The sequence below is a fragment of the Talpa occidentalis genome, unplaced genomic scaffold (assembly GCF_014898055.3).
Source record: "Talpa occidentalis isolate TD23 unplaced genomic scaffold, MPIMG_talOcc4v2.1, whole genome shotgun sequence".
NCBI lineage: Eukaryota > Metazoa > Chordata > Mammalia > Eulipotyphla > Talpidae > Talpa > Talpa occidentalis.
The window spans coordinates 118,977,867-119,002,843 of NW_026555331.1; the positions used below are offsets into that span (position 1 = coordinate 118,977,867).

The 24,977-nt window shown below is 35.4% G+C and overlaps 1 protein-coding gene across 1 annotated transcript in view; it reads left to right on the plus strand.

Moving 5' to 3' along the window:
- MAGI2 (membrane associated guanylate kinase, WW and PDZ domain containing 2) overlaps positions 1–24,977 on the plus strand; it is a 1,147,386-nt gene that overhangs the window by 854,164 nt on the left and 268,245 nt on the right. Inside the window, 1 exon segment of the mRNA XM_054692500.1 lies at positions 11,209–11,266. Coding sequence (XP_054548475.1) covers positions 11,209–11,266 — 58 coding nt within the window.

Sequence of the window (24,977 nt, forward strand, 5' to 3'; positions counted from 1 at the left end):
AACCACGACAGTTATGGAAGTGGTCATTGTTGTATCTGACAATTAAATACCAAGATGTCAGGCACTCTCACTTCTATTCCTTATAATACATAGGATAAATGAACTGAGGATTATCCAAGGAAACCCAAAATTCAAATCTGGTTTATCGGACTCCAAAATATTTATTGCATGTATATTTATGGCATGTAAATAACTGATTTTTATTTAATGCTAATAGAGCAAGGTTAGTGTTTGCAATCTACAACTCACATATAAGATTTTTATTTTAATCTTACATAACTATTCTCATTTGCTTTGGAGATTTTGTTGCTCTTGATGAAGGATGAGAAACTTAGACCTGACAATTGAAGACTTTTTTTCTAGCCCTTTTAATTCAAAAACAGTTTTATTGGGTGGATGTCCTGTCAATATTAAAATTCAAATTTCCTATCAGGCTTTTCCTCCAGTGAATCTCTCTGCTCCTCTTATATCCCAGATGGTACCATTTTGTAAGATGAACAGGTATCCTTATGTAATGAGGTGGGTCTGTATTCTCTGTCTTTGCTGGACTCTGCTGCAACTTGGCTTATGCCTGCTCGTTACGGACTTTGCCATTGTCTAGAGTTGCACAAGTCACACCTCCAGTCCTCTCTATAGGTTCTTTGCACCTCCAAGTCCTGCTCCCAAATAGGGCATATGGAAGTTAAACATTGATTTCTGGCTTTTTTCATTATATCATCACTTGAGCAGATCTATATCTCCTAAAGCACTGCTAAAATAGAGAACCATATACAAAGCAGTGTGGGAAAAAAGTATTAACATAATATGCCTCCAAACTGTTATTTCTGCTTATACTGCACTTTGGACTCCATGTCCTGCGTGCAGCACAGTTGATTCTAAAAGTTCAAAGTTATAAGGATCTGGGACTACCTTTAATTGTAGTTTAAGACCCTCATTCGGTTTTCATATCAATTACAGTATTTGATCTGGTAGTATTCTGTGTACAAATCAAATTTTTTTTAGTGCCTTTAGTCTCTAAAAGATATCACAGGGGGAAAATGATGTGACTCACTTTATTAGAACATGTAAGTCTCTAGAATACTCTGTGTGCTTTGTGCGATACCACTGTTGTTGAATGGTTTGATTTTTACATGTAGAATTTTGCAAAGTTGCTTAGAGTTACATCCTGCAACACTATCTCTGCATGTATGATACAAACACAGCTCAGTTGTTACCACAGGCACAAATCACAGCTCCACTGGGGCCTTCAACATTTCCTGAAAGCCTGGCATGTAAGTTAGACATCCCTGCAGGGCCGCCTAATTTGTGGGATTGACTGGTTCTGTAGATGCCAGGTAACTCAAGCTGAGACCGGACTCTGACAGTTTTATACGAGTAATATTTTTTACTGGGGTGAGGTGCTCTCCAAGAATTTTCCCAATGTTTTAGACATTAGGATACCTTGCAGGCACAGCAGGCATCATGTTTTCTATTTCAAGCCTTTTTGTATTTTGCAGATTTACTTACTGCAGACATTAGTAAATCCCACCCTCAGCTATTTTCCATGTTCCTTTGTGTCCTTCTACCATGAAGCAAAGCAGTAATGCAGTGCATGCTGTTAATTCCAAATCCTCTAATTTTCTTTTACATTACCAAATCTCATTACCATATTTTATAATTTTATCAGGAGGAATTTTGTGTTTTGTTAGGAAGAGATTTCATTCTCCCATTCCTGATATCTAATTCAATCTTTCTGTCCTAGAATGCTACAGAGATGGGGCAGAACTCATAGACAAAATTTCCTATAAATTGTAGCAATCAAATCACAGAAAACATTTTCTGTGCTAGAATTTTACTCCTGAAAGCTATTATTCTGTTTCCATGTGGGTCAAAAAACTTAGGATTTGCACTACTTCCCTATTTGAGCAAAATTCTGTGTTTGAAATGTTTGTTCACAGATAAAGGCAGATGCCAGTAGAGTGTATAGACACTGTTGCTTTTTTATACTGACTGGTATGATGATTCAAGACTAATTATAACCTAACTGAAGTTGTGTTTGTAACATTTACACCATTCATATTCCTCAAGTTTAAAGATCCGTTTATCCTCTCAGGTCACTATTGCCAAGATGACAGGGGAGGGTCATTTGATTCCACTATCTCTACTTAGGGATCTAGCTAAAATAATCTGGGTGGAAATTATCTTGGTAAAGAATATTTGGACAATCCCGCACAATAATCTTGTCTAGAAATATAATTTGCTGTCCATATTTTGGTATTTGCGCCATTGATTTTTAATAGGCCAAGTTAGTGCCTAGAATTAATACCAGAGAGGAATCAGAAATTTCATTGTTACAGTTGCTCCGGATACTCAGCCTCCCCCTTTCATGCTCTGGGAAAAGCATTCCCCTGCTTTATCTCTCAGCTGTCATTACCTTTGACATTCTGTGATCTATATGTGACAGACAATGGTGAGAATTACACATTATCTGCACCTAGCACAAGCATAAAAAACATCACTGTGAGCTTGGTCAGCTTGCCTGTTATGTTAATATTTAACAACTTTCACAACACAGATGGGAAACGGAGCTATCCTCTGCCTTTTTCTCCACAAATGATTCTGATAATTAGTACTCTTATTGATTTTGTCTTTCCTAGTGTCCTTTTCCAAAAAATGTGTATGGGAAAAAAAAAAAATGTGTATGGGTTACTTCTTTGTTCTGACAGAAAAACCCAGGACTTGGTAGACAGATAAAGTAGAGAATCTATGACAACCACACATCACCCCAATTTGACACATGTCCAGTTGCTTAAGCACTCAAGTGTCTTAGGATCCTTGAGTATTATGGAAAGAGCAAAATGGTTGTTACATTCAATGGCATGTAGAACTGTCTTGATGCTGCTTGCACTCAGTGCTGTGAGAGATGCTTCCGACTCACCATCATAGAGAGTTGCTCACATTCTGCACATTTTCATTAGTGGCCCTAGGTTTGTGCTCAGCCTGATCTGTTTCACTGGCCTAAGTGGCATTTTAATTAAACAATGCTCTGAGACTGCACATTAAATAGGAAATGAAATCAGAACATATTCCTAGGTAGACTTCGGCTCCTCTAATATAATAAAAATAAATTTTTAATTTTGTTCTTCCAAGTTCTTATTGTATTGATATTTGATATTTAGTTGTCCCCAGAGATTTTAAACAGTAGAATTTTCCTGTATATATCCAATTCATTAAATTCGAAAAGACTGCTCAACTAGAAAAATGACATCCGTTCAGTGAATTCACTCTAAAACACCCAATTGACAAATGTGTTGCTGACTTATTGCATTAGGATTATTTAAATCAATTGTAATGAATTATACCCATGAAATGTAATTCCAAACTGTTCACAGATTTCCTGAGGGTTTAGGTAGAGTAAAATACACATGTACTTCTCCTAGTAGCATGTATCATAAATTATAGTGAATTAATTATTTGTGAAATTATTTGTTTAAAGGCTGACTCTGCCTGAAACCAGTGGCCCCATGGATATTGAAACTCATCCCTATACTCTCACAGCCACACCTTCTGCCTCCTTAGAAGTGGATGAGCAATAAATTTTTCTTGAATGAAAAAAGGGGCAAAGAAAATATATCAGATTATGAGAGATATATTAAGTAATGACATGAGTGATAAATTGCAAATTTCACTTAGACTAATCGATCCAGAAAGAACACTTTGAACCATGAAACCACAGAACATCTATTGAAAGCTAATCATTTCAGGGGCATAAAAAGAAAAACAGCAATCTTTTCCCTTAGCTATTTCTCCTAAATCTTAAACATTTTCATTGATAAGGCAAAGTGGAGAATTAAGGCAAAATTGAGACTTTATTTCTTTCTCATAAATTATGCATGTTTTCATGTTGACTCTCTGGAAGATGATGAATAAAGAATTCTTGAAGCTTCCACTTTTTATCAGTATTCACTTTGAGTCCATTTCTGTATGGAAGAGCATGTTCAGAGCTCTTCAGCTCCAGGTCCTATCGTTTCACCTCCTCAGTTGGAGCTTTATAATCCACTTAGCAGATTGTAGTATAGACTGGCCTCCCTATAGGGTAAAATGTATTTAAAGGGGAAGAAGTCTTCCCGTCAGCAGCCTTCTACTCTGGAACAGACCTCTTCCCCAAGTTTTCCCTCTTACAAGCCTATAGGGCAAGATTCATCTACTACTTTACCTCTAAAGAAGATCCTGCCTCCTGAAGCCAATTATTATTCCTTATCTCACAAAGGCAGCAAAACTCTAATATACTCTCCCTGAAGAAATACCTATTTCCAGTTCACAGTCTTTGTATATTTCCTGCTGTAGTGATTGTCTTACATCCCATCCACCAAGTCATATGCCCAGAGTCTGCAGTAGTTTTTAGATTCTGTTATGACTACCTGAAATGCAGATTCCCAGAATAAATGGATTCTGCCTCTGCAGCCTCTGTCTTCCATGACAAAGTTTCCTTTCACACAAGTCTCAGCTATCTAAGGTCACGGTCAGCTTAAGAATGGAGTGATGGGGAGATTTTCATCGATCCTGTCTCTCCAGAGAGCTACACCTTGTCCTCAGAATTATTAAATTCTAATCTGACCTTAACATAAATCACTAAAATTACCATATACCCAACTCTTGCTTTCAAAGTTTTGTAATCGAAGCATTTTGTTCGTGAGGATCCTAAACTCCATACCCACAGGTTTCCTCATAGAGAAACAGTATGAATTAACCACAAATTCCAGAAACCAGAATCCTAACTTTCACTGTCAGGAAAGCATTCCAAACCGTGCAGCACATTAAATATAGTTATTCTCCATTCGAACCTCAATGATTTTTTTTTAATATTCTAACCTCCCGGTCTTTGTGTAATGAAATATTGGATCCACAATCTGTAATTTCTCCAATACTTGACTGCTTTCTTTTCTGAGTGGTTAACAATTTTGTATGCGGTTAAGTTCATTTATTGTTGTTTGTATTCCATTTTAGGGTTGTTTTCCATATTTTTAAATTTATTTTTGTTTTTCTGAATAGAAGACTCTCAACATGGTTTATGAGAGGTATGCTCAAAGAATTCATTCAACTACTGTTCACACCTACCTCTTACAGTGTAGCCATCTCTTTAGTTTCTGGCTCTCCTTCTTATCTACCTTTTCTCAAAAATAAGTATATGAGAGTCTTTGTTTAGCAACATAGCCCACAAATCACAAATTGCTTTATTCTCTAGTTAATCATAGAGATTTTCTTAAGTTTAGCAACTGTGTAGTACTGCACCGTATGTACACGCTTAACCAGTTTACTTATCCAGTCGTCTCTGGTTGTATATTTAAGTTACTTACATGTTTTGCTATGAAAATAATATTTCAGTGAATAAGCCTGTGCAATTTGTATTGTTAAAGAAAACACTTGAAGAACCTTTTCAGGGAAGAGATGAGCCCAAGCATGGAGTACATCTGGTTGCGTTAGTTGTTGCCAAATTCCCGTCAGTAGAAGTTGCACCCAGTTGCCCATCCACCAGCTTTGCATGAAAGGGCCAGTTTCTAAACCACCCTTCCAGAAGTATGCATGCACAAGCTTCGACAGTTTGCCAGTCTATTGAGTAAGGAATGGTATCTCAGAATAGTATTCATCTGCAATTCTCTTATGATAAAGAAATGTTGAGTAGCTGTTTATGTTTAAAGGACATCTGTGTATGCTTTTTGCAAACAAAAAATGTGGCTCTTGCACATTTTTCCCCTTCAATTTCTAAAAGTTCTTGATGAAGAAGTGTAGCATTATATCTCTGATATATGTTACAAACATTTTCTTTCAGTTTGCCATTTGTCTTACCGTCTTTTAACACTGACAGTGAACTTTGGGGTGTATAAGAGATTCCTTTTTGCTTTTATGTGGTCACATTTGTCAAGTTTGAGTCATGATAAGAAAATTCTGTTTCATATCCAGTTTATAGAGGAATTTATTTCTAGTAATCACATTGTTTCTTTTCCATTTAGAGTTTATTATGGTAAACTGATTAAAAATGTTTACTCTTCCCATTTCCACTGGGGCCAATTTTCATAAATTATGTTTTCCTAAGGAATTATCTATTTCTTTTTAGATTTTCAATTCTGTTAATACAAGTCTGTAAAAAGTATGATTTTATACTTTTATGATTCTTTCCCTTTTGTCATTTCTTTTAAATTATTTTTAATTCTGGTAATGTGGCTTTACAATACTGTATATGATTCACAAGTCTCAGATCACAACTCTTCAAGTGCATGTCATGTCCCCACACCACACCCATCACCAAGACACCACTGTCATCTACCACAGTCCATTGGGACCATTCCCTGCTTTTGCTCTCCACCCACCCACTTCTTCTGGTGTCCTCGTTTACTTTATAGTTGAGTAGTAGTCCATTGTGTATCTATACCACATCTTAAACCACGCATCTGTTGTTGGACATGTAGGTTGTTTCCATAACTGGGCTATTGTAAATAGTGCTATATATATCCCTTTAAATTAGTTTTTTTCCATTCTTTGAATAAGATACCTAGGAGTGGAACTGTTGGCTAAAATAATATTTTTAACATTTTGAGAGACTTTATACTGTTTTCCATAGGATGTCTTTTTTTTTTTTTAATGGTAACTTCTTTTGCAATGGAAACACTTTTGGTTTGATACAGTCTCAATTGTCCATGTTTCCTGTGTCATTGGAGTTGAGTTGCCAAAGACATCACTGAAGCCAGTGTTGTGCACTGTTGCACATCTGGCAAGGGTCTGATAACCAAGGCCTGCAAGTACATTTCATCTTTTCATCTCTCTAGTCTCCTCTACTCTGTGACAGTACCTCATTCTGCCTTTCTATTTCATGACTTTAATACTTGCGAAGAGAACTGACCAGTTATTTTATAAATGTCCCTTCATTTGAGTTTGCCAGATGTAACTTTTTGCCTCCACTTGCTTGTGACTCTTCTGGGAGTAGATTCTTAACCTGAGAGCAGGCAATGTAACTTGTGTCATCTATTTTGAAGGAAATGAATTGAACTAATGATTTTTTTGTGGGGCTAGAATGCAGATTTGGGGAAAAGTAGTGATTGAATGCTTGAGACAAAAAGTAACATAAAGTCTACACTGGAGTGATGTTCCAGGGTAGAAGCAAGATGAGCAAGCAGCGGTTGCCAGGCAGTAGAAAAGGAGATGTAAACAGTGAAAGGACGTAGAGATAAGGGAGATAGTTGAAAAAACAAAGTGGACAGACCAAAGGGATCTTCTGAGATACACTGCAGTAGCACATTCTAGGATCCTTACAGCTTTCCAGCCATAAGGTCCATTTCCACAAGAGATACTGTGCTTGAATTTTACAAGTTTCACTGTTGCACCTAAAAACTGCTTTTTGTAAGCTATTATAGAGTCAATTTCTGCAATGAAAATGGAGCTAATGAACAAGTAAATTGTTAAAATTTTGAAAGAGCAAGTAACTCAAAAGTATAGATAGTATGGTCACTGTGGCAGAATCCAGATAGGCCTGGATTCCTATTTAATCTTCTGATTCTATTGCAGGTTTATAAAGCTTATATGACTGACTATAAATTAATCTAGACATTTACAGAGACTTTGCATTACAGAAATATCTAATTAGTGAATTTGCTCTATGGTTCCATAGCCTGAAGAGAAATCCCAATTAAAACAGTTCTTAATGCAGCATTAACCTTGCTGATACCAAGTGTTTATTTATCTCTCCTGCATAGTGTAAGTTATCCTTTCATCAGTGTGACCTTAATCATCTGCAAATTTGTCAGATATTGTTGAGTACAGTATTCTAAATAACTCAGGACCCTACAGCTCCAGGCTACATGCTTGCCTGATTAGACATATAGTACAAAATTGAAAGTTCTTTTTCTTATTTGTTACATTTTAAAAGAAGCAGTTGGTTTTTAAAAACTAATTCAAATTCAATAGCTCATTTTTCACAGTGAAAGATGGTTCTAAACTGTTATCATATTCTTCAGCTTATAGTTTTAAGTTTATTTTAGCTTATTTTACTTATCTTTTTATGAATAAGGAAAAACATGTGGCTTTTAGCATTCTAGCCTAGACCTTTCTTTGAGGATTAAGGGGAAATCCATAAACACCCGTGTTCACATGCACATACATTATATATACATACATATGTAGTTATACATTCATATTTACATGAAGATACACACATACACACCTTTTAAAACACTGGTTGTAGATTTTTATACCCATTCTGCCATAAGTGCAAATGAAGCAATATATATATATGTTATAGGTTTCTTATAAAAGTCAACTATCAATCCCATAGAAATATTTTTATTTACAAATATTTTTAAATGAAATGAATGACAACTGATTTATAGAAGAAGGTTAAATCTAAAGTGCATCATTTAATCTCAAAGTATAAGTCAGGGACCACTAAGAATTTATGGAATGTATAAGGTTTATAACATGCAGTTTTGTTTCAGCATGAATTAATAGTTTATTTTGGAACTCAAACAAGCAAACAAAGAAAATATATTAATATCTTAATAAAAGCCAATCAGAGTCCCCATAAATTCTAATGAATACTTCATGGTGGCAAATGGGAAACAATAATAAATTAATTGCTCGCAGACCCTTTGGCATTGTAAATCTGTGACGGTAAAGAATCGATGAACTCTGTACTTCTGGGACATAATGCTTAGAATTAGCAATGTACTCAAAATAGCCAAAGATAAGAAAATAGTGAAGAGATTATAAGAAGTAATTTTACATACAGATATCAAACAGGCACATAAAAAAAAAAAGTTCATCACTTATTATCAGAGAAATGCAAATCAAGACAACAATAAGATACCACCTTACACTGGGAAGAATGGCCCTTATTAAAAAAGACCTGAACAAGTGCTAGCAAGAATGTGGAGTAAATGGTCCAGCCGTGTGAAAAGCAGTATGTAGGTGATTCAAAAGATTTAAAATGGATCTATCATAAAACCCAGTAATTCCAGTCCTATGCATCTACCCCCCAAATTTTTTTAAATATTTATTTATTTATTTATACAAGCACTGGGTACAGTCAAAAGCACGGGAGGATGAGAGAATTCACCATAGCCAGAGTGGGGAGCTGAACAAGCAGACTGAAGAAATACACTGCTGAGGGGAGCAGCAGGCACAGAAGGAGAGGTCTGTCGCGCCATGTGGGACCCTTGCTGGTGGCTGGGGATCGACCTGGTGCTGCAGAGGCTGCGGGCAGCTTTGCAACCTAGCGTTCAACTGCTGCGCCACCAGGGAAGGCCCTACCCACCAAATTTAAAATCAGTTATTCAAAGGGAAACTTGCACTCCCATGTTTACTGCAGCACTATTTACAATAGCCAAACTATGGAAACAACCTTAAATGCCCCAAAAGAGAGGAATGGATCGAGAATACTACTCAGTGATCAAAAAAGATAAACTCATGCCATTTGTGCTTGGATGAAGGTGGAAAGGATAATGGTAAATGAAATGTCAGGAGACAGATAAATACCAGAAGGTGTCACTTAGTTGTGGAATATAGAGAAAGTAAACTAAGGTTCAGATAATAACAAGCTTAAAAATTAACCCTTGAAAGCTAACTATAGAACTGAAGCATCCAGTGGGTCTGGTGTAAGGAGGAGTAAGAACAAGGAAGGAAGGAAGCACAATGGACTATGGTGGTGGACTCTGGGTGATTTGGTGGTGGCTGCACTATGGTGGCAATACCTGGTGGGGAGGGGAATCCTATACTTCACAAATACAATAATGTAAGCCACTGTGACCTCAAAAAAATAAATAAATAAAACAGGAAATAATTTTTAAAATTTTGACCATTAAATGCTTCTGTGTAACAGTGCCATTAAATGGAGCTAGTATCTGTAAAATTAACCATGGTAGGCTTTTATTCTATATGTTATTGAACATGTTTATTTTACCTATTACAATATTCATAAGACAATATAGACCTGTTATAAATATGAGTATGTCTTTAACCATACCAGTAATAAATATCCAATTATCTATTTCTGTTCTCTACATATTATTTTACTTTAGCTGCTTATAAAAGTACACAGTAGATATTTTTCAGTTGGCTTCATCTTTTTAATAGTCAGATTTTCCAATAGCTTGGGGGATTTGGTGAAAACCATCTGGATAGTTATTCTCCTAAATCTAAATTAAGTGTTGGTATGCTGAGCTAAAAAGTGTCTAAATTGATATCTAAATTGGTTAAGATCATTGGAAACAGTATGAAGATTTTAAGTCCCAAGTTGTCAGGATAAAATGAGTTAGGACTTGGAGAACTCAAGTACCTGGACCATAGGAAATATTCAGGTTCTTACTCTCATTTTGATAGGAAAAATTTAAAACTGCTCCACAATTTGGTGTCATAAGTTTCTTAAGATGTGACTACTGTAAGAATTATTAAACTTATAATCATATTTATAGAAGTTAATAATTATAAAGGCTTGGTGTATTTGGAAAATAGCATTCTGAATCAAAATCTGATTTTGAAACAGCATGTTTTTTCCTATTGTAGTATACTGTAGTATACTGCTAATATTTTAAATATGTGTACATGTGTATATATTAAAATAGACAGGAGAATTAGAACTATGACCCATCATATCAAGGAAAGTGTGCTTAAATTTTTGACTTTATAAAAAATATACCCAGAGATCATGTTGGCAGTATTCAAATTCTGACCCACATGGAGAAAACAGCAAGCTAACCATCTTGAATGGTGGGCTATCAATTGAGAATTTATAAAGTCTTTGTTCCAGTCATGAGAAAAAAAATTGCTATCCTTAGAAATGTATTTTGAAAATCCTATCTTTATCCTAAAATTCTCCTTTTGACAATACAAATAAATAAGAAAGCTGTATGCACTTTCAAGAAAGCAATTTGCCTTCTGTATTGCCTTGAGTGGTGATAACATGATGATGTGCCATCCTACTGCTTGGCATGGCATAAACAGCTAGACCCAGCAGTATATTTGCAGAAAAGAAAACTCTTGTTTTAACTGCCAATTTTCAAGTCAGTGCTTCTTATAGTTCCTACAATATGTGTCTGAAATTTGGTGCTGACTCTGAATGCTTTATTCCACATTGATAAACAATTTCTGCAATCCACAAATAATTAAATTGTATTACTTGTTATTAGAAACTATGATAACTCTTACTTATTTACTGAAAAAAAATAACTCTTTATTTTTCAGAGCTTCCATATGGCTGGGAAAAAATCGATGATCCCATATATGGCACTTATTACGTTGAGTAAGTCTCTAAGTGTGATATTAACTTGTTATTAATATGTTGTGAAATTGTGTTAGTTTTTCATTTATTGAGTATGTGTGGCTAACAGCCCCTTTATTTCCCTTTCATCTTACTTTGAAGTATCCACAAAGACTCTAATGGCAATAGCTAACTGTCTCTTGCCTCTCCAGCTGGCTAATTTGTCATTTCTTTCCTTTGACTAGTGATTCTAAAACACCAATTGGGAAAGTGTGTTTCACACTGTCCTCCAAATGAGTGATAATTAAAAAATATCAAAGAAATTGCCCTTAGTTTTGCAATCAAACTGTTGGAGCTTTCTGGTTGTGTAAAAGAGATGTTTTATTAAACCAGATTCTGAAGTCAATTAAATGAAGCAATCATACTCTCCAGTTGAAGAATGAAATAAAATTTATTCTTTTTTCTCTTCTAAGACTCTATTTCAAATCAATAGTACTTTTTTTTGTAGATCAGATTTTTGTTATCTGCTGAGATTGCATTGACTTAATACATTTTAGTATAATACGAGTTACCCCTTCTATACACTATTGTATTCAGAATAAAGCCTCTAGTAGGGATGAAATTTTGTATGTTTTTCTTAGGAAAATCAGGTTAAAATGCATAATTTTCAAAAGTTAAATATGTGATTTTCTTTTATAGAACCTCCTCTTTGAATGGAGTTTTTTTCTTCCCTATTGTATAATACTGTGAATGTTATTGGGTAATAACAAAGTCTACATATTCCTTATAACCGTATACTAAAGAAATGTAGAGGGTGGAGAACAAAAGTGATCATGTTATTTATCTAATCTGGTTTTGTTTATCATATTCCATTTAAAAATAGTAATCTAGATAGTCAAGGTTAATAGATTGATGACATTATTGCTAAATTGTTTTTGTAACAATCTTCAAACAGTTACTATGCTTTACTAAGCTTTCACTAGTTGTCAAGCACTTCTTTGTGCTGAGTTGCACCCACTGGTAACCGTGTTCTCCAGCCCTTGCACATCTATCTCACTTCTGAGCACTTGTCTTAAATGCTTCAACCCATCATCTTCATTTGGAAAAGCCCTGATTTTCACCATAGTCAGTCATTTCCAGTCGGGGTGAATTCACTTCATGCAGTTTTCTCACATGATCTAATGCTCTAATGTCATGTGGATACTCAATTGAGGCAAAAAAAAAAAAAAAAAAAAAAAAACAATATTTGGAGGTATCTCTAATTATAAAAGGGGGGGAGGATTTACTAGGAAATAGTTATAAGGCACCCTACCCCCACTAAATGGCTAATCAATTAAAATACACATTTTAATAATAATGTGTACCCTGCAGTTCCTTCATATATTTATCAAACATTGAATGTTTCCAATAAACTCAATTTGTATTTATTCACTGAATGGAACTGTACTGTGCTTAAGCCTATTAGATCTGAAATCCAAGGTAGTTCCATATAAGAAAAGAGACCTAAGATATGTAATATACCAGACTTCATCTTCAAATCACTTCCTTGTAAAACCTACAGACAAAAACCTTTGCCTTAATCCAGATGTTGGTGAACTTCATTAACAACCAGATAGCAAATAATTTGGTGAGGGAGCATGGCCTTTGTCATAACTACTCAACTTTAGTAATTGTAGGTTGAAAACAACCACAGGTGTCCATACGTGAATGAATGGACATAACCATATTCCAATAAAACTATTTACAAAATGCACCTGGTCGAATTTGGCCTGCAGGAAATAGTTTGCTGACCCCTATTTTATTCTAATTCTTCAGATTGTTGTTCCACGTCCTCAGTTCCTTTCTAGCTGACTTCAATGGGGTAACAGTGTATAGCTCCAATTCCCCTTCACTCCCTTAAGTATCTACCATGAAGGTGAGATGCCCATATATCAGAAGGCAATGCATCCTGTCTCCTTGATCATTGAGGTGTGTGTTCTTCAAAAAAAGATCCACTGCTGCTAGATCCCAACAACTAATTATCGAATCAGACATGAGCTATAACACTAAAAGAAAACTCTGCTGGTTATCTTTATTCTTCAAATGGTTGGCTATAATTCTATTTCTCTTAACATTTCTTCACTTTCATTTTTGAATGTTACTACCATAGTCAAAAATGTTCATTTAATCAGTCTTAAATAGACTAATATTAAATGGCCTTAGATTTCAAATGATTATATGATCACAGATACAGGCAATGTTCAAATAGTTTCATTTCCTTCAAGTTGCATTCAGTTCTACTTCTTGTCATGGATTGTCCCTCATTACATAATCCCATCAGGCTGACCAATACCAGTACTTAAGTACATGGGGACATGTATCTGATAACCAGAAAGCTGAGACATATGATTCAAACCCAGAGATAATTTTAAGGGTTATATACACCATTCACTTTTAATAATGTCCTTCTGAAAAAAATCATCAAAATTACTAAAATACTTCAATTCTATATGATGTAAATGTTACCTGAAATGAGGCATGTTTTCCATTACAACAAATATAACTTGGCCATTTAATTGGAATACACCCATTTACATGTTTTGTTTTAACTCTTCAAAAATATGAATTTCATCTTCATTACACTATTTTCATAAGGTATACATCATGTGTATTCTATATATGTATATGTCAAGGTACATACTATATGAAGAGCAGTCTTGTTTGTGGAATCTACATGAACACAGTGGTTATTTCAGTCCATAGATAGTTTTTTATTCTTGATTTTCTTTTTATTTATTTATAAATATTTTACATCATTGTTCATTTTTGTACAATATATTCTTTCTCCTGTCAGGTGTAGTCCCCGTAAAATTCCTGCCACTAATTCAATCATACACCATCACCATGGTCCCTTGTGCTCTTCCCTCCCCTGTTTTGATCCCTTTTCCTCCCCCTCCCTTGCAGAGTGTCTCTGACTTATAGTTGCCTGTTAATTTTGGTTTTTTATTATTTTTTTCCTGATCCCTTATTTGGTTTCTCTATATTCCTCCTATCAGTAAAACCATCTGATATTTTTCTTTTTCCTTCTGGCTTATTTCACTCAGCATAATCCCTTCCAGTTCCATCCATGTTGCTGTGAATGGCATGAGTTTATCTTTTTTGATTGCTGAATAGTGTTCCATTGTGTATATGTACCACATCTTCTTGATCCAGTCATCTATTTTTGAGCATTTGGGTTGTTTCCATATCTTACCTATTGTAAATAGTGCTGTAGTAAACATCAGGGTGCAGATATCCTTTTGAATTAATGTTTTTGTGTTCTTTGGGTAGATTCCTAAGAGTGAAATTGCTGGGTTATATGGTAGCTCCATTTTTAGTAGTTTGAGGATCCTCCAAACAGCTATCCATAGTGTTTGGACCAGTTTGCAGTCCCACCAGCAATGTACAAGTGTTTCTTTTTCTCCACATCCTTGCCAACATTTGCTGTGGCTAGTTTTTTTAATATGTGCCTTCTCACTGGTGTAAGGTGATATCTCATTGTGGTTTTTATTTGCATTTCCCTGATTTTAAGTGATGTTGAACATTTTTTCATATACCTGTTGGCCATTTGCATTTCCTAATAGAGTGTTTTTGTTGGGAAAAAAGTCATCTAATTTCCTATCACTAATTACACACAAGGAAAATAAATAGTTTAAGTTGCTATATCAACTTTTCATTATAGATGACATAATTATTAAGTATACTGTGTGGGGATAAAGGGACTTTATAACTGTAGTGATGACAGTATCATTATATTAAGAATCATGTTTCAGTTTTAGTATTTAATATTAATTCAAATATTTACATAGTGTAATTAAGTATGGTGGTCTGTATTGTAAATCTATAGTCAAGAAAATGCTGATTCACTAATTCTATTAATGAACATGGGTCCTCTGTAGAGATACCATTTTTGGTATTTAATTACCTACCCATTTATGTAATTAGCAGTGCTGATTATAAAGTGTGAAAAAAATTCCATCTCCCCACTCATTGTCAAAAAAGCCTGTGTAAGGACACTAGAAGTCCACCTTTTCTATGAATCACTCCCTTCAAACAGACCAGCAACTGGGAACAGCCACTGCTGAGTGAGTTTTCTGTCATCATCAGGGCATGTCAGATTGAAATCAGCATTGTGCTCCTGGCACAGTTGTACGAACACTCATTTTCCTATCAGCCACAAACAGACAGACAGGATTTCTCAGCAATCATTAACCAAAAAAGGTGTTTCTATGCTTGAAATGGAAATACCTGGATTGAAAAGTTTTTCACCACTATTACTGACTACTGTGCTTGTAATTCTGTCCTGTGCATATTCAATTTCAAGATTACAGGTTTCATATATTTAAAAGTTGAGAAATGATAACACCATCATCACTATATCATCAAAATAGTTAATATTTATAGAGTGCTTGGTATTGACATGAACAACAACTTTTATCACACTTCTAATCTACTCTATAGTATTGATGAGGTAAATTATCTATGTTTACAGATGAGGAAACTGGCGGAGGAAGTTAAGTCTCCCACGTTATTGAGAACCCAGGCAGTCTGACTATCAAGCCCAGGCTCAAAACTCTGCTCCCAATGCCTCCATTAACTTAGTGTGCAAAATTTGTAATGGTCCAAAGTTTCAGACCCATCCCTGGAAAGGAATTGAAGGGTCTCTAGACAACATCTCCTCCCTGGCTCCCCTCTAGTGCAGTCTGGAGCAGAAGTGGCAGGTGTCTGGCCATGGGAGGTAGTGTTATGCCCAGCCTGATGGGGCCGGCCCCATCACCAGTTACTTCAGAGAGGCCCTGAGCCACATGGCCACTAGGAGCAGTACTTGCAAGTCCTGACAGAGAGTTTACATTGTGTACACAGTAACTCAGGGCTGTTGGCACTGGTTAGAGAGGAATGGACCCTGCTCAGCATCTTATTTCATCTGCAGGCAGAGCAGACAGAACAAATTTCTACTCTGTGTAGCAGGAGAAAAAAAGTCAGCCCAATTTTTCCTGACAGACACCAAGTCCATGATAGTACAGCACTAAGCATGTATTAAGAAGTCCCGAAGTTGCTAACTAGAAATGTTACTGTCACTGTTCATAAAGAAAGGAAAAAAATTAATGTAAAAAGTGAAACATGTACAGTTAAACAGCCATATCTTTTGTATAAATAGGGTTTTTTCCCTCTTCTTTGTGAAATTATGTCTGCTGGGTACATTTTGGTTTCAATGGCAGTTACACAATTTGCTTAACTAGCTAGTCCAGAAGACACAATTTCCTAGAACAGCTTTCATGCAAAGCTGCCTCCTCTGGCACAGACAGAGAAGCAAACCATATAACTACAAATAAAAAATGATAGTGGAGATTGGCAGATGTGATTCTCATGTAAAGGTTTTACAGATATTTCATATGATGTCATACATCTGCTACTATAAAATGTTACTTGTCTGCATTTCCAAAAAGTACAAAAAATAATGCAGTAATATCTTCAATATAGCACTAAATGTAAAAGGAAAATCACATTCATTTCATAGTAAATGGTATTTGTGATGATGTAACAAGCTGGTAAGTGGTTGGAGAGATTTTTTTTTTTTTTTTTTTGAGGAAAAAGTCATTTATTTGCTTGCTTCCATGTTTCTACTGTAGTGTTAGGACTTAACATAAGCATTGCTGATCTACTCCCTATTTACAGTTCCTTCAGAATATTACTACAAGTAAGAATGTACAGTTTTTAAGAGCTTATGGGAAACTGCAGATTTTGTTTTTCTCTCCTCTTTACAGGTTTCTCAGAATCATTCAACTTAATTTAGAGAGATTTTTAACTCAATGTCATACCTTAAGAATGTTTCTTTCTTAAGAATTGGGTGATTTCACTTATAGAAGGAATGTAGGGGAACCAAATAAGGGATCGTGAAAAAAATTATAAAAAATTTTAAAAATTGACAGGCAACTATAATTCAGAGACATTCTGCAGAGAAGGGGGAGGAGGAGAGGTCAAAACAGGGGAGGGAAGAGCACAAGGGACCATGGTGATAGTATATAGGTGAATGGGTTGTGGGAATTTTACGGGGTCTACATCTGAGAAGAGAAAGCATACATTGTACAAAAAGGAAGAATGATGTAAAATATATATGTAAAATAAAAAAGAATGTTTCTTCCATGCCTTTGCCTAGTTCTCTAAATTTTCTAACTCCAGAATTTTTAAAAATTCAATGTGGATATAAAATATTTCCAATTATGGGCCTCCCTGGTGGCACAGGGGTTAAAGTCTCAGCTCAATCAAGCTATTGCCAGCTTCTGTGGCATGAGTTTGATCCCCAGGCAGGGCGCTAACCCACATGGCACAGCAGACCTCTCCTGTCTCGCCCACTGCTCCCCTCAGCAGTGTATTTCAGTATATCAACCTCTTCTGCTCCCCACTCTGTCTCTGGTGAATCCTACCTGTCCCCGTACTGCTTGCACCCCAATTCTTGTATGCATAAATAAATAAAATAAATCTTTTAAAAAATTCCACTTAGAAATAAACAGAAAAAGAATACCCTTTTAAAATCTTGTTTTTGCTTAGAAAAATTTTTCCCATACTGAAAGCCAATTTTTTAACTTGCTTTCTCTTCAATCATCAAAAACTAGCAACATTTTTAATGCTACTTAACAAGGAAATTGTTTCCCTAACTTGCAAATTTATATAACAGAAGATGCTAAACTGAAATGACATTGTTGGTAAAGTCCTCTGTGACTTTCTATGTTAATGAGCTCTCAGTCTCTTAAACATCATTTGCCCATATCGAGTTTTATTACCTAGTTAGCAAGAGTAGGTGCTACAGAGCTGCAGTGTGTCAGCCCTTTAGGCCCTCAACTCGGAGCTCTGGAGGAGGCAGGCCATGGAAAAGTGACAGAAGTGAGAAAGGCCTTTTACTGTGTACTTACTGTATACTTTTACTGTGTATTTACTGTGTGCCACTTGTTAGTTTAATTGCTTTACCTATAGTAATTCATTTAATGCTCATAAAAAAGCCTATGAAGTCTGTTATTATCTACATTTTATAGATAAGAAAACTGAAGCCCAGGTATTTCTACAAGTACCAAATAATAGAGCAAGTGTTTGAACCTAGACAGTTTCATAAATGGTTGGTGTTCAGCTTTAACACATTTGTGTATTAAGTGCTCAAAGAAATGCTAGTTATTTTTGATATTCTGTATCCTCATACCATGGCTAAGACCTCACCTTTGGCACTACTTGCTTTTCCAGTTCTTTCATAATTGTAATGTACCCCTCAAAGTGAACAATTCTAAGGGAAATTATTTGATTAAAAAAAAAAACACAACCATAACTTAATCTCATGGTTAGGGTGTGCCACACTGAGTAAAGAATAGCAATTCTTTTTAGAATTAGTGATAATTCCTTATGCCCATTAAGAAAGAGGAAGCAAGAACTGCAGTGTGATGTTTCTGTGACTTCTAAAGGGGTTGAAATTCCAGAGTAATTCTTCAGAAGTTATTTTGTAATTATCTATGAGTGTGTCATCTTTATAATTGGGGATTTGTGATTGTAATAGTAGAAACAGTTTAAATCACTGCTTTAGTGGTAGTAATGTTAAAAGCACTATTTTAACTTTTATACTTTCATATCCATAATCCCAAATAACAATCACAACACTTAGAAATGAGGAAAGCAAATCTCTACGGACTTAACTGAGTTTCCCAAGGACATCCATCCAGTAAGGAAGGTTGACACTGTTTAACACCATGTAGGACTCAGAACGGCCTTCCAACAGAGTGATTATGTTTTTATATTAATATAAAAATTTCATTCTTTACAAATTATTTTCTCATCTAAACACATGTAACAACAATAAACTTCATAATTAAGCAGCAGGAATAAGGATATTGAAATAAGTTAGAGGTCCTTGACCTCTAACTAAACTATAACCAGCTAATGACTTACCATTTTTGCTTCCTCCCAGCTAACCCAGACCAGTTTCATAGTTTGTGGCATCAGTCCTTTCAGTTGGAGAAACAAAGCAGTCAGGTTTCATAGTAAGTGATCTAGCTCCATGCACATGCTCTTTATACTAACATTAGCATTTGTAGTTTGTAGTTAGTAATTCCCACTTACTTCTTCTGCACTATTCACTCATGAAGTTCAACTGGTTGTTGATTAACTTTCCTAATACTAATAATCAACCACTAATCAGTGGGAAAGCTTATGGCTTCCTTACTCTTTATGCCAAGGCACCTCAAATATTTTTAAACTATGATTTTAAACTATGATTCTTTCAGTCATAGCTGTCTCATGTCCAATCTTCCTTCTTAATAACCTGCATTCAAGATCTGGGTATATACCCCTAAAGCATCCCTTATGTGTGACTGGAAATAATTTTCCATGCTGTGAGACATTTCACTATGGCTGATTCATTTTCTTATGACCAAAATTTGCTCTATATTCTAGTTACCTTTGCCTCCCTTAGTGTCTTTTCAACTGTAGGAAAGAAAACTCAACTCTGCAATTAAATACGCTTTTATTAGAAACTGCTTGCTCTCATAAACTACCTTATTTAGCAGATCTTCTGGTTTCAAATAAAGAATGTTTTAGGTACCGCTTGGGTTGCATTGCAGATGGACTTTTACAAATAACAATGAACTATTTGCCTTAATGTCAGAGTTACATATGCTTTTTTGAAGCAATTTTTACAATTCTCATAAATTATTTTTTCTTGAAGTCAGTAATAAAAAACAAGGGAATTATTATTACAGCATGAACTTTTCTTGAAGAATGTATTTGTTGATAAGATGAATGTAATATAAACATTGATTTTTACAGGAAGGGAGCATTGTCTTTAAGCATTATTTTGCTAATCTAGTAAATTAAGTCACACTCTTATCAGCATGCCCTTCCAGAGAGGTCAAGCACAGGCAAATGGCACAGTAGCGCAGGGGTAGAGCAGGAGAAATTAGTAGTAAAGGCAACAATATAAGGATCACAGTCCCTGTGCCCTCTGCCCTCCTCACCCCAGGGAGAGAAGGCATTGCCTATCAGAAATGGAAACACCAAGCTCCTTGCCCCTAAACACACACTCCTTTCTGCTCTCCCTTTTTTTTTTATCCATGTGAACCTGAGAATGGCCTGGTGAAAGTAGAGGGAGAGTCTGCATGTTGGGGGACCATTGCTCAAGCTTGTTGCAGACAAGCTCTGGAGCTGGCCATGAGCGAGCTGCGTGGAGACTGTCTTTCCTGCACTGAGAACACCACACCTGCTGGGAAATGCCTGCTCTCCTGCTAGGGGAGTGGACCCCATCCCATGTAGCTCATTGCTAGGCAACCCAGAGAAAGTGCCAGCAGCTTCCACTAGATGGTGGCCCCTTGCCAAGGCACAATTATGTAACAAGTGGATTATTGACATTCTCTAATTTTTAAAACAACTTGTAAGTTTATTCTTTCTCTCAAAGCACTCTAGGCTTCTTCTCCTGAACTGCAGGTTGTCTCATGCTGCCAGTCTGTGTCTTCACATGCTCTGGAGTCATGTCTTAGACTGAAATTAAGTTCTAAAGTTAGCACATCAAGCAAAAATTACATAGAGTCAAAATTATCCTAAAAATCCATCTGGGTCACATCGTTTTGGAGACTAGCATACTGAGACAACTCAGCTGGCTTTTTCCTCTGGTGTTGGAAAGAATTCTTTCTGGAGTTAAAGTAACGATTGGAATTTAGTCTTTTGGATATTTAAGATATATAACTGGAATCACATACGGCTCAGATAGATTCTAATCTCTGCCAAAGGGATGAGAGAACTTAATCAAACTGAGGAAGTAGTAGTTTCACTGGACATCCTGTGATTGAATATGTAAAATGTAACTCCTCCATCTAGTATAAAAACTATGATTTTGTCTCTATTTCAATATGCAGATAATCTTTGCAGGATTCCCTTTGTGTCCCAGTGATGGATGTCAGTTACAGTTTGCCCCTTTTTTTTTTGCATCCATGATTTTAGAATTACACTTCACCTTCCTGGCTTTTGTCTGTTAAATGAGTGGTTTGCATTAAGTGATGGCTAAGCTCTCTCCTACTTCAAGGAATATCCTCTGCACCTTGTATTAACAAGTGTAAATTTGACCATTTTCCTACATTAAGCCTTGTTATTTTCTCATTATTATTTCTGATCAAAAAATACTTAACATTTTTAAACATTCTCTTTCAATTTTTACTTGTTAGTTGGCTGGACAGTAACCCATATTAGCATTCTTTAATTTTATTTTAATGATTTTAACAGTCCCATCATATGAATGTTAGGAAAGAAGACTTTCAAGAAGGGTGAATTATTATAATAGAATTTTTCTTACAAAGTTATGAAGAAAATGAAATGTATTTAATATATGCAGATATGAGAATGATGTTAAAATTATCATCCAAAAGTCAGGAAGATAAAGATAAACTTATAAAAAAAGAGTAAGAAACACTATCAAAGCTGAATACATTTGAAGAGAATATTGTTTTCCCTTTTCTTTATAATACAAAATAACATTGTTAAACAATACTAATTACTAGTGTTTAACAGATGACTTTATGTTTAACTAGATGAAATTACATTACAATAGAATCAGCTAATTGTATTACAGAAAAATTGATAAATCACAAAACTTTGTCAAATGTCACATGTTTAAGTTCAACCTAGTAAACTAAGATACAAGTTTATTTTTTTTTAAATAATAAATTTTATTTTTATATTCCCCCATACAATTGCAAACCCCCCATTCTGACCCCAATCCCTCCCCTCCCGCCCCCACCCCCCAAAAACTGTCTCTGGTTCATAGTTTTTTGTTGATTTTGATTTTCACTTTCTTATAGTTATTCATTTTCCTGGTCCCTTATTTAAGTTTTCTAGATTCCTGCTCTGAGTGAGACCATCCGGTATTTTTCTTTTTCTTTTTGGCTTATTTCACTGAGCATGATCCCTTCCAGCGCCATCCATGTTGCTGCAAATTGCATGTGTTTATAAGAAACAAGTTTAAATTGTCAGGAAAACCAACTTTCTGTCCTGTGGCTGAGAAGATTCACAAGATTTTCTGCTAGTGAAAGAGATATTGCTGTGATGAACCAACAAAAAGTTTTGATTAATCTAAAAAAAATTCTCCATAAGGTGACTGGTTTCTGAAAGCTTATCAAGCACCACTTGTTAAGTTCATCATAATGTAAAGAATTTACTTCAAATTTCCATTAAGCACAACACTCAAAGGTGAAGGCCAAGAAAGTCCCCTCCTTCTCTTCTCACTTCACTTTTCCCAGCTTTAATTGTGTATATATTTTTGTGTATATAAACTTACAGGGATATTTATTTTTTTCTGTAATATTGCTTTATAATAAAGCTAAATTTGGGGCATAAACTTAATATGTTAATACTTCATCACTATCAGTCAATACAGAAAAATAATATCAAATAGTTACCACCTATTAAACACTCAGTATATATCAAGCATTTTTCAAAGCTCATTTAATCATCACTATAAAACTATGTTGGAATATTATTCTGTTTTACAGACAGAAACTTAAAGGAGCCAGGACATCAATCTACTAGGGGTAGAAACAGAGTTGCAGCCTAGGACAGGAGTTAGGAGACTTTATATTGCCACATTTAAGTTAGACTTGACTCTCAGACTCTACATACAATAATAATGTTCAGATCAACTTATGTACCATGTTGTATCTTCAAGCACTTTCATATGTTTCATCTGTTTGCTCTTGCCAGGACCCTTATGAGATGAGTGGGACATTTACAGATGATTCATTCACAGGTCAGAGATTTTAGAGAAATTTCACAGACCATAGTTGTAAACTTAATCTCTAAATGTAGCTTACCCTGCAAGATTGCTTTGATCTCAAAAATGGGAAAAAATGACAAGTCATATTCATTGTAAGTGATTTTCACTTTGGTGAAGGCAGAGGTACACATAAAATTGAGAGGGGCAGACAGTGCAGTTGGCTCCTCACCCCTCATTACTCATGGCCTTATCCAGCACTAACAGTTAATTTTTATATGTGCACCAGAACATTTTCATCCACAGTCCAGGTTCCATGTTATCATAGCAGGAATTTCTTGCTGAGTAAGTACTATGTTTTCATTGCTTACTACATCACCAGACCTCAGCAAGACCTAGTAGATCCTTTTTAAAGTCTGAGGCCAGAAATGCATAGTTGTATTACTACTGACTACCCCTTTCCAATTTGCATACAACTTTAAACTTATTCATAAATATTAATGCAAAATAGCTTTATTGCCATTATGATAATTGGTAGACATGCCCATGTTCAACTTCCAGAATTGGTCAGGGTGGAGTTCAGGAAAATTAGTTAGAACTAGCCCTAAGGAACACGGAAAGGCAGAGGAGATGCTTTTGGTTTAAAAACCATGTTACCCAAAGCCAGTTCCGTTGGCTCCTCATTCATACAGTCTTATCATTTCATTCCTCACATTTTTCAGTATGAAAAAAAATACATGTTTTCTAATGAAACATAGACCCTATTTCTATGCATATAATTATTGGGTTCTTTCAAAATCATTTAATAATTAAAATTAGATACTATAGTTTCACATTTCTTTAGAAAATCAGCAGGTAATTTACAATGTTGTGAAAGTGTCCAGGTTCCAATAAATACTGATAAAAATAAATTTAGAGTCACCTGGCTAAAATATATATTACCAAGCATAATGCATGCTTGCATACACTTAAGTAGTATAACTTGAAAAGTAAGTGTGTATTTGTGTCAGAATCACATAAATCAGTGTTGCTGGATCTGGCACTAAACAAAGCTGGGTTTGATTCATGCCTCTTCCCCTTAGTGTAAGGTCAGCAGAAAATTGTTTACCCTCTCTGAGGAACAGATGAATTAAAAGCATGGAAACTGTTTAGCTGAGAGACAGGCACACAGTGTTTGCTTGATGAATTTTAGGTCCCATTTCTCTCTGCTATCCACAGTTCTCCCTTTATTCTTTTCTTTATTTACAAGGCTGACATTCTTTCTTCAAACTATTTCTTTCCACAAATTGTGGTATCTATCAAACAGTATTTAAATCTCAACAGGAACTAAGTAACTTTAAAAGTGTGCAAAATGGAATTTTCTTCTGAAATAGTCTTCTTTATTTAGAGTTTTAAAATTAGATAAAAACAAACTCAACCACTATGGGGGCCTACATTCAAGTTATGCAAAAATCATCCCCTTACCACAGTAATGATGTGAAACTATCATCTAATCTGTATGAAGCTTTGTTCTTCCAGTGTGGCATAATTTTAGACAATGTACTAATTATGTAAAAATCTTACCAATACTCACCCCGCCGAAAGCAGTCTTTCAAAAACAACTATGAAGCAGCTTATGCCTTTCTTTGCTCTTGGTTCTGCTGAACCTTTGTTCTCTATTCCCATTACTTTCCCTCCATGCTTTTCTTTCCAGTGTCCCTGTCTTTTCGGAATGAAAGCCTTCTGCCCACACTCAGACTTATTAGTGGCAAGGTATTGAAAGTTTCTTTGTAGATTCTAGGTATCCAGAAAAAAGATCCTTCCTCCCTAAGACTCATCAAAAGTAGTGTTTTATTTTGTTTTGTTTTCTGATTCTTCCTCCACATTACTTTCTAACATGTAAGAGGAATAGCTATTTCCCCATAACCTGGGCAGCAGTGAAGACCCATTAGTCAGGAATAATACTTTTATACACCTTTTTCTCACTCTGAATATTGGATTTGGAAACCTGGAGAGTATTTC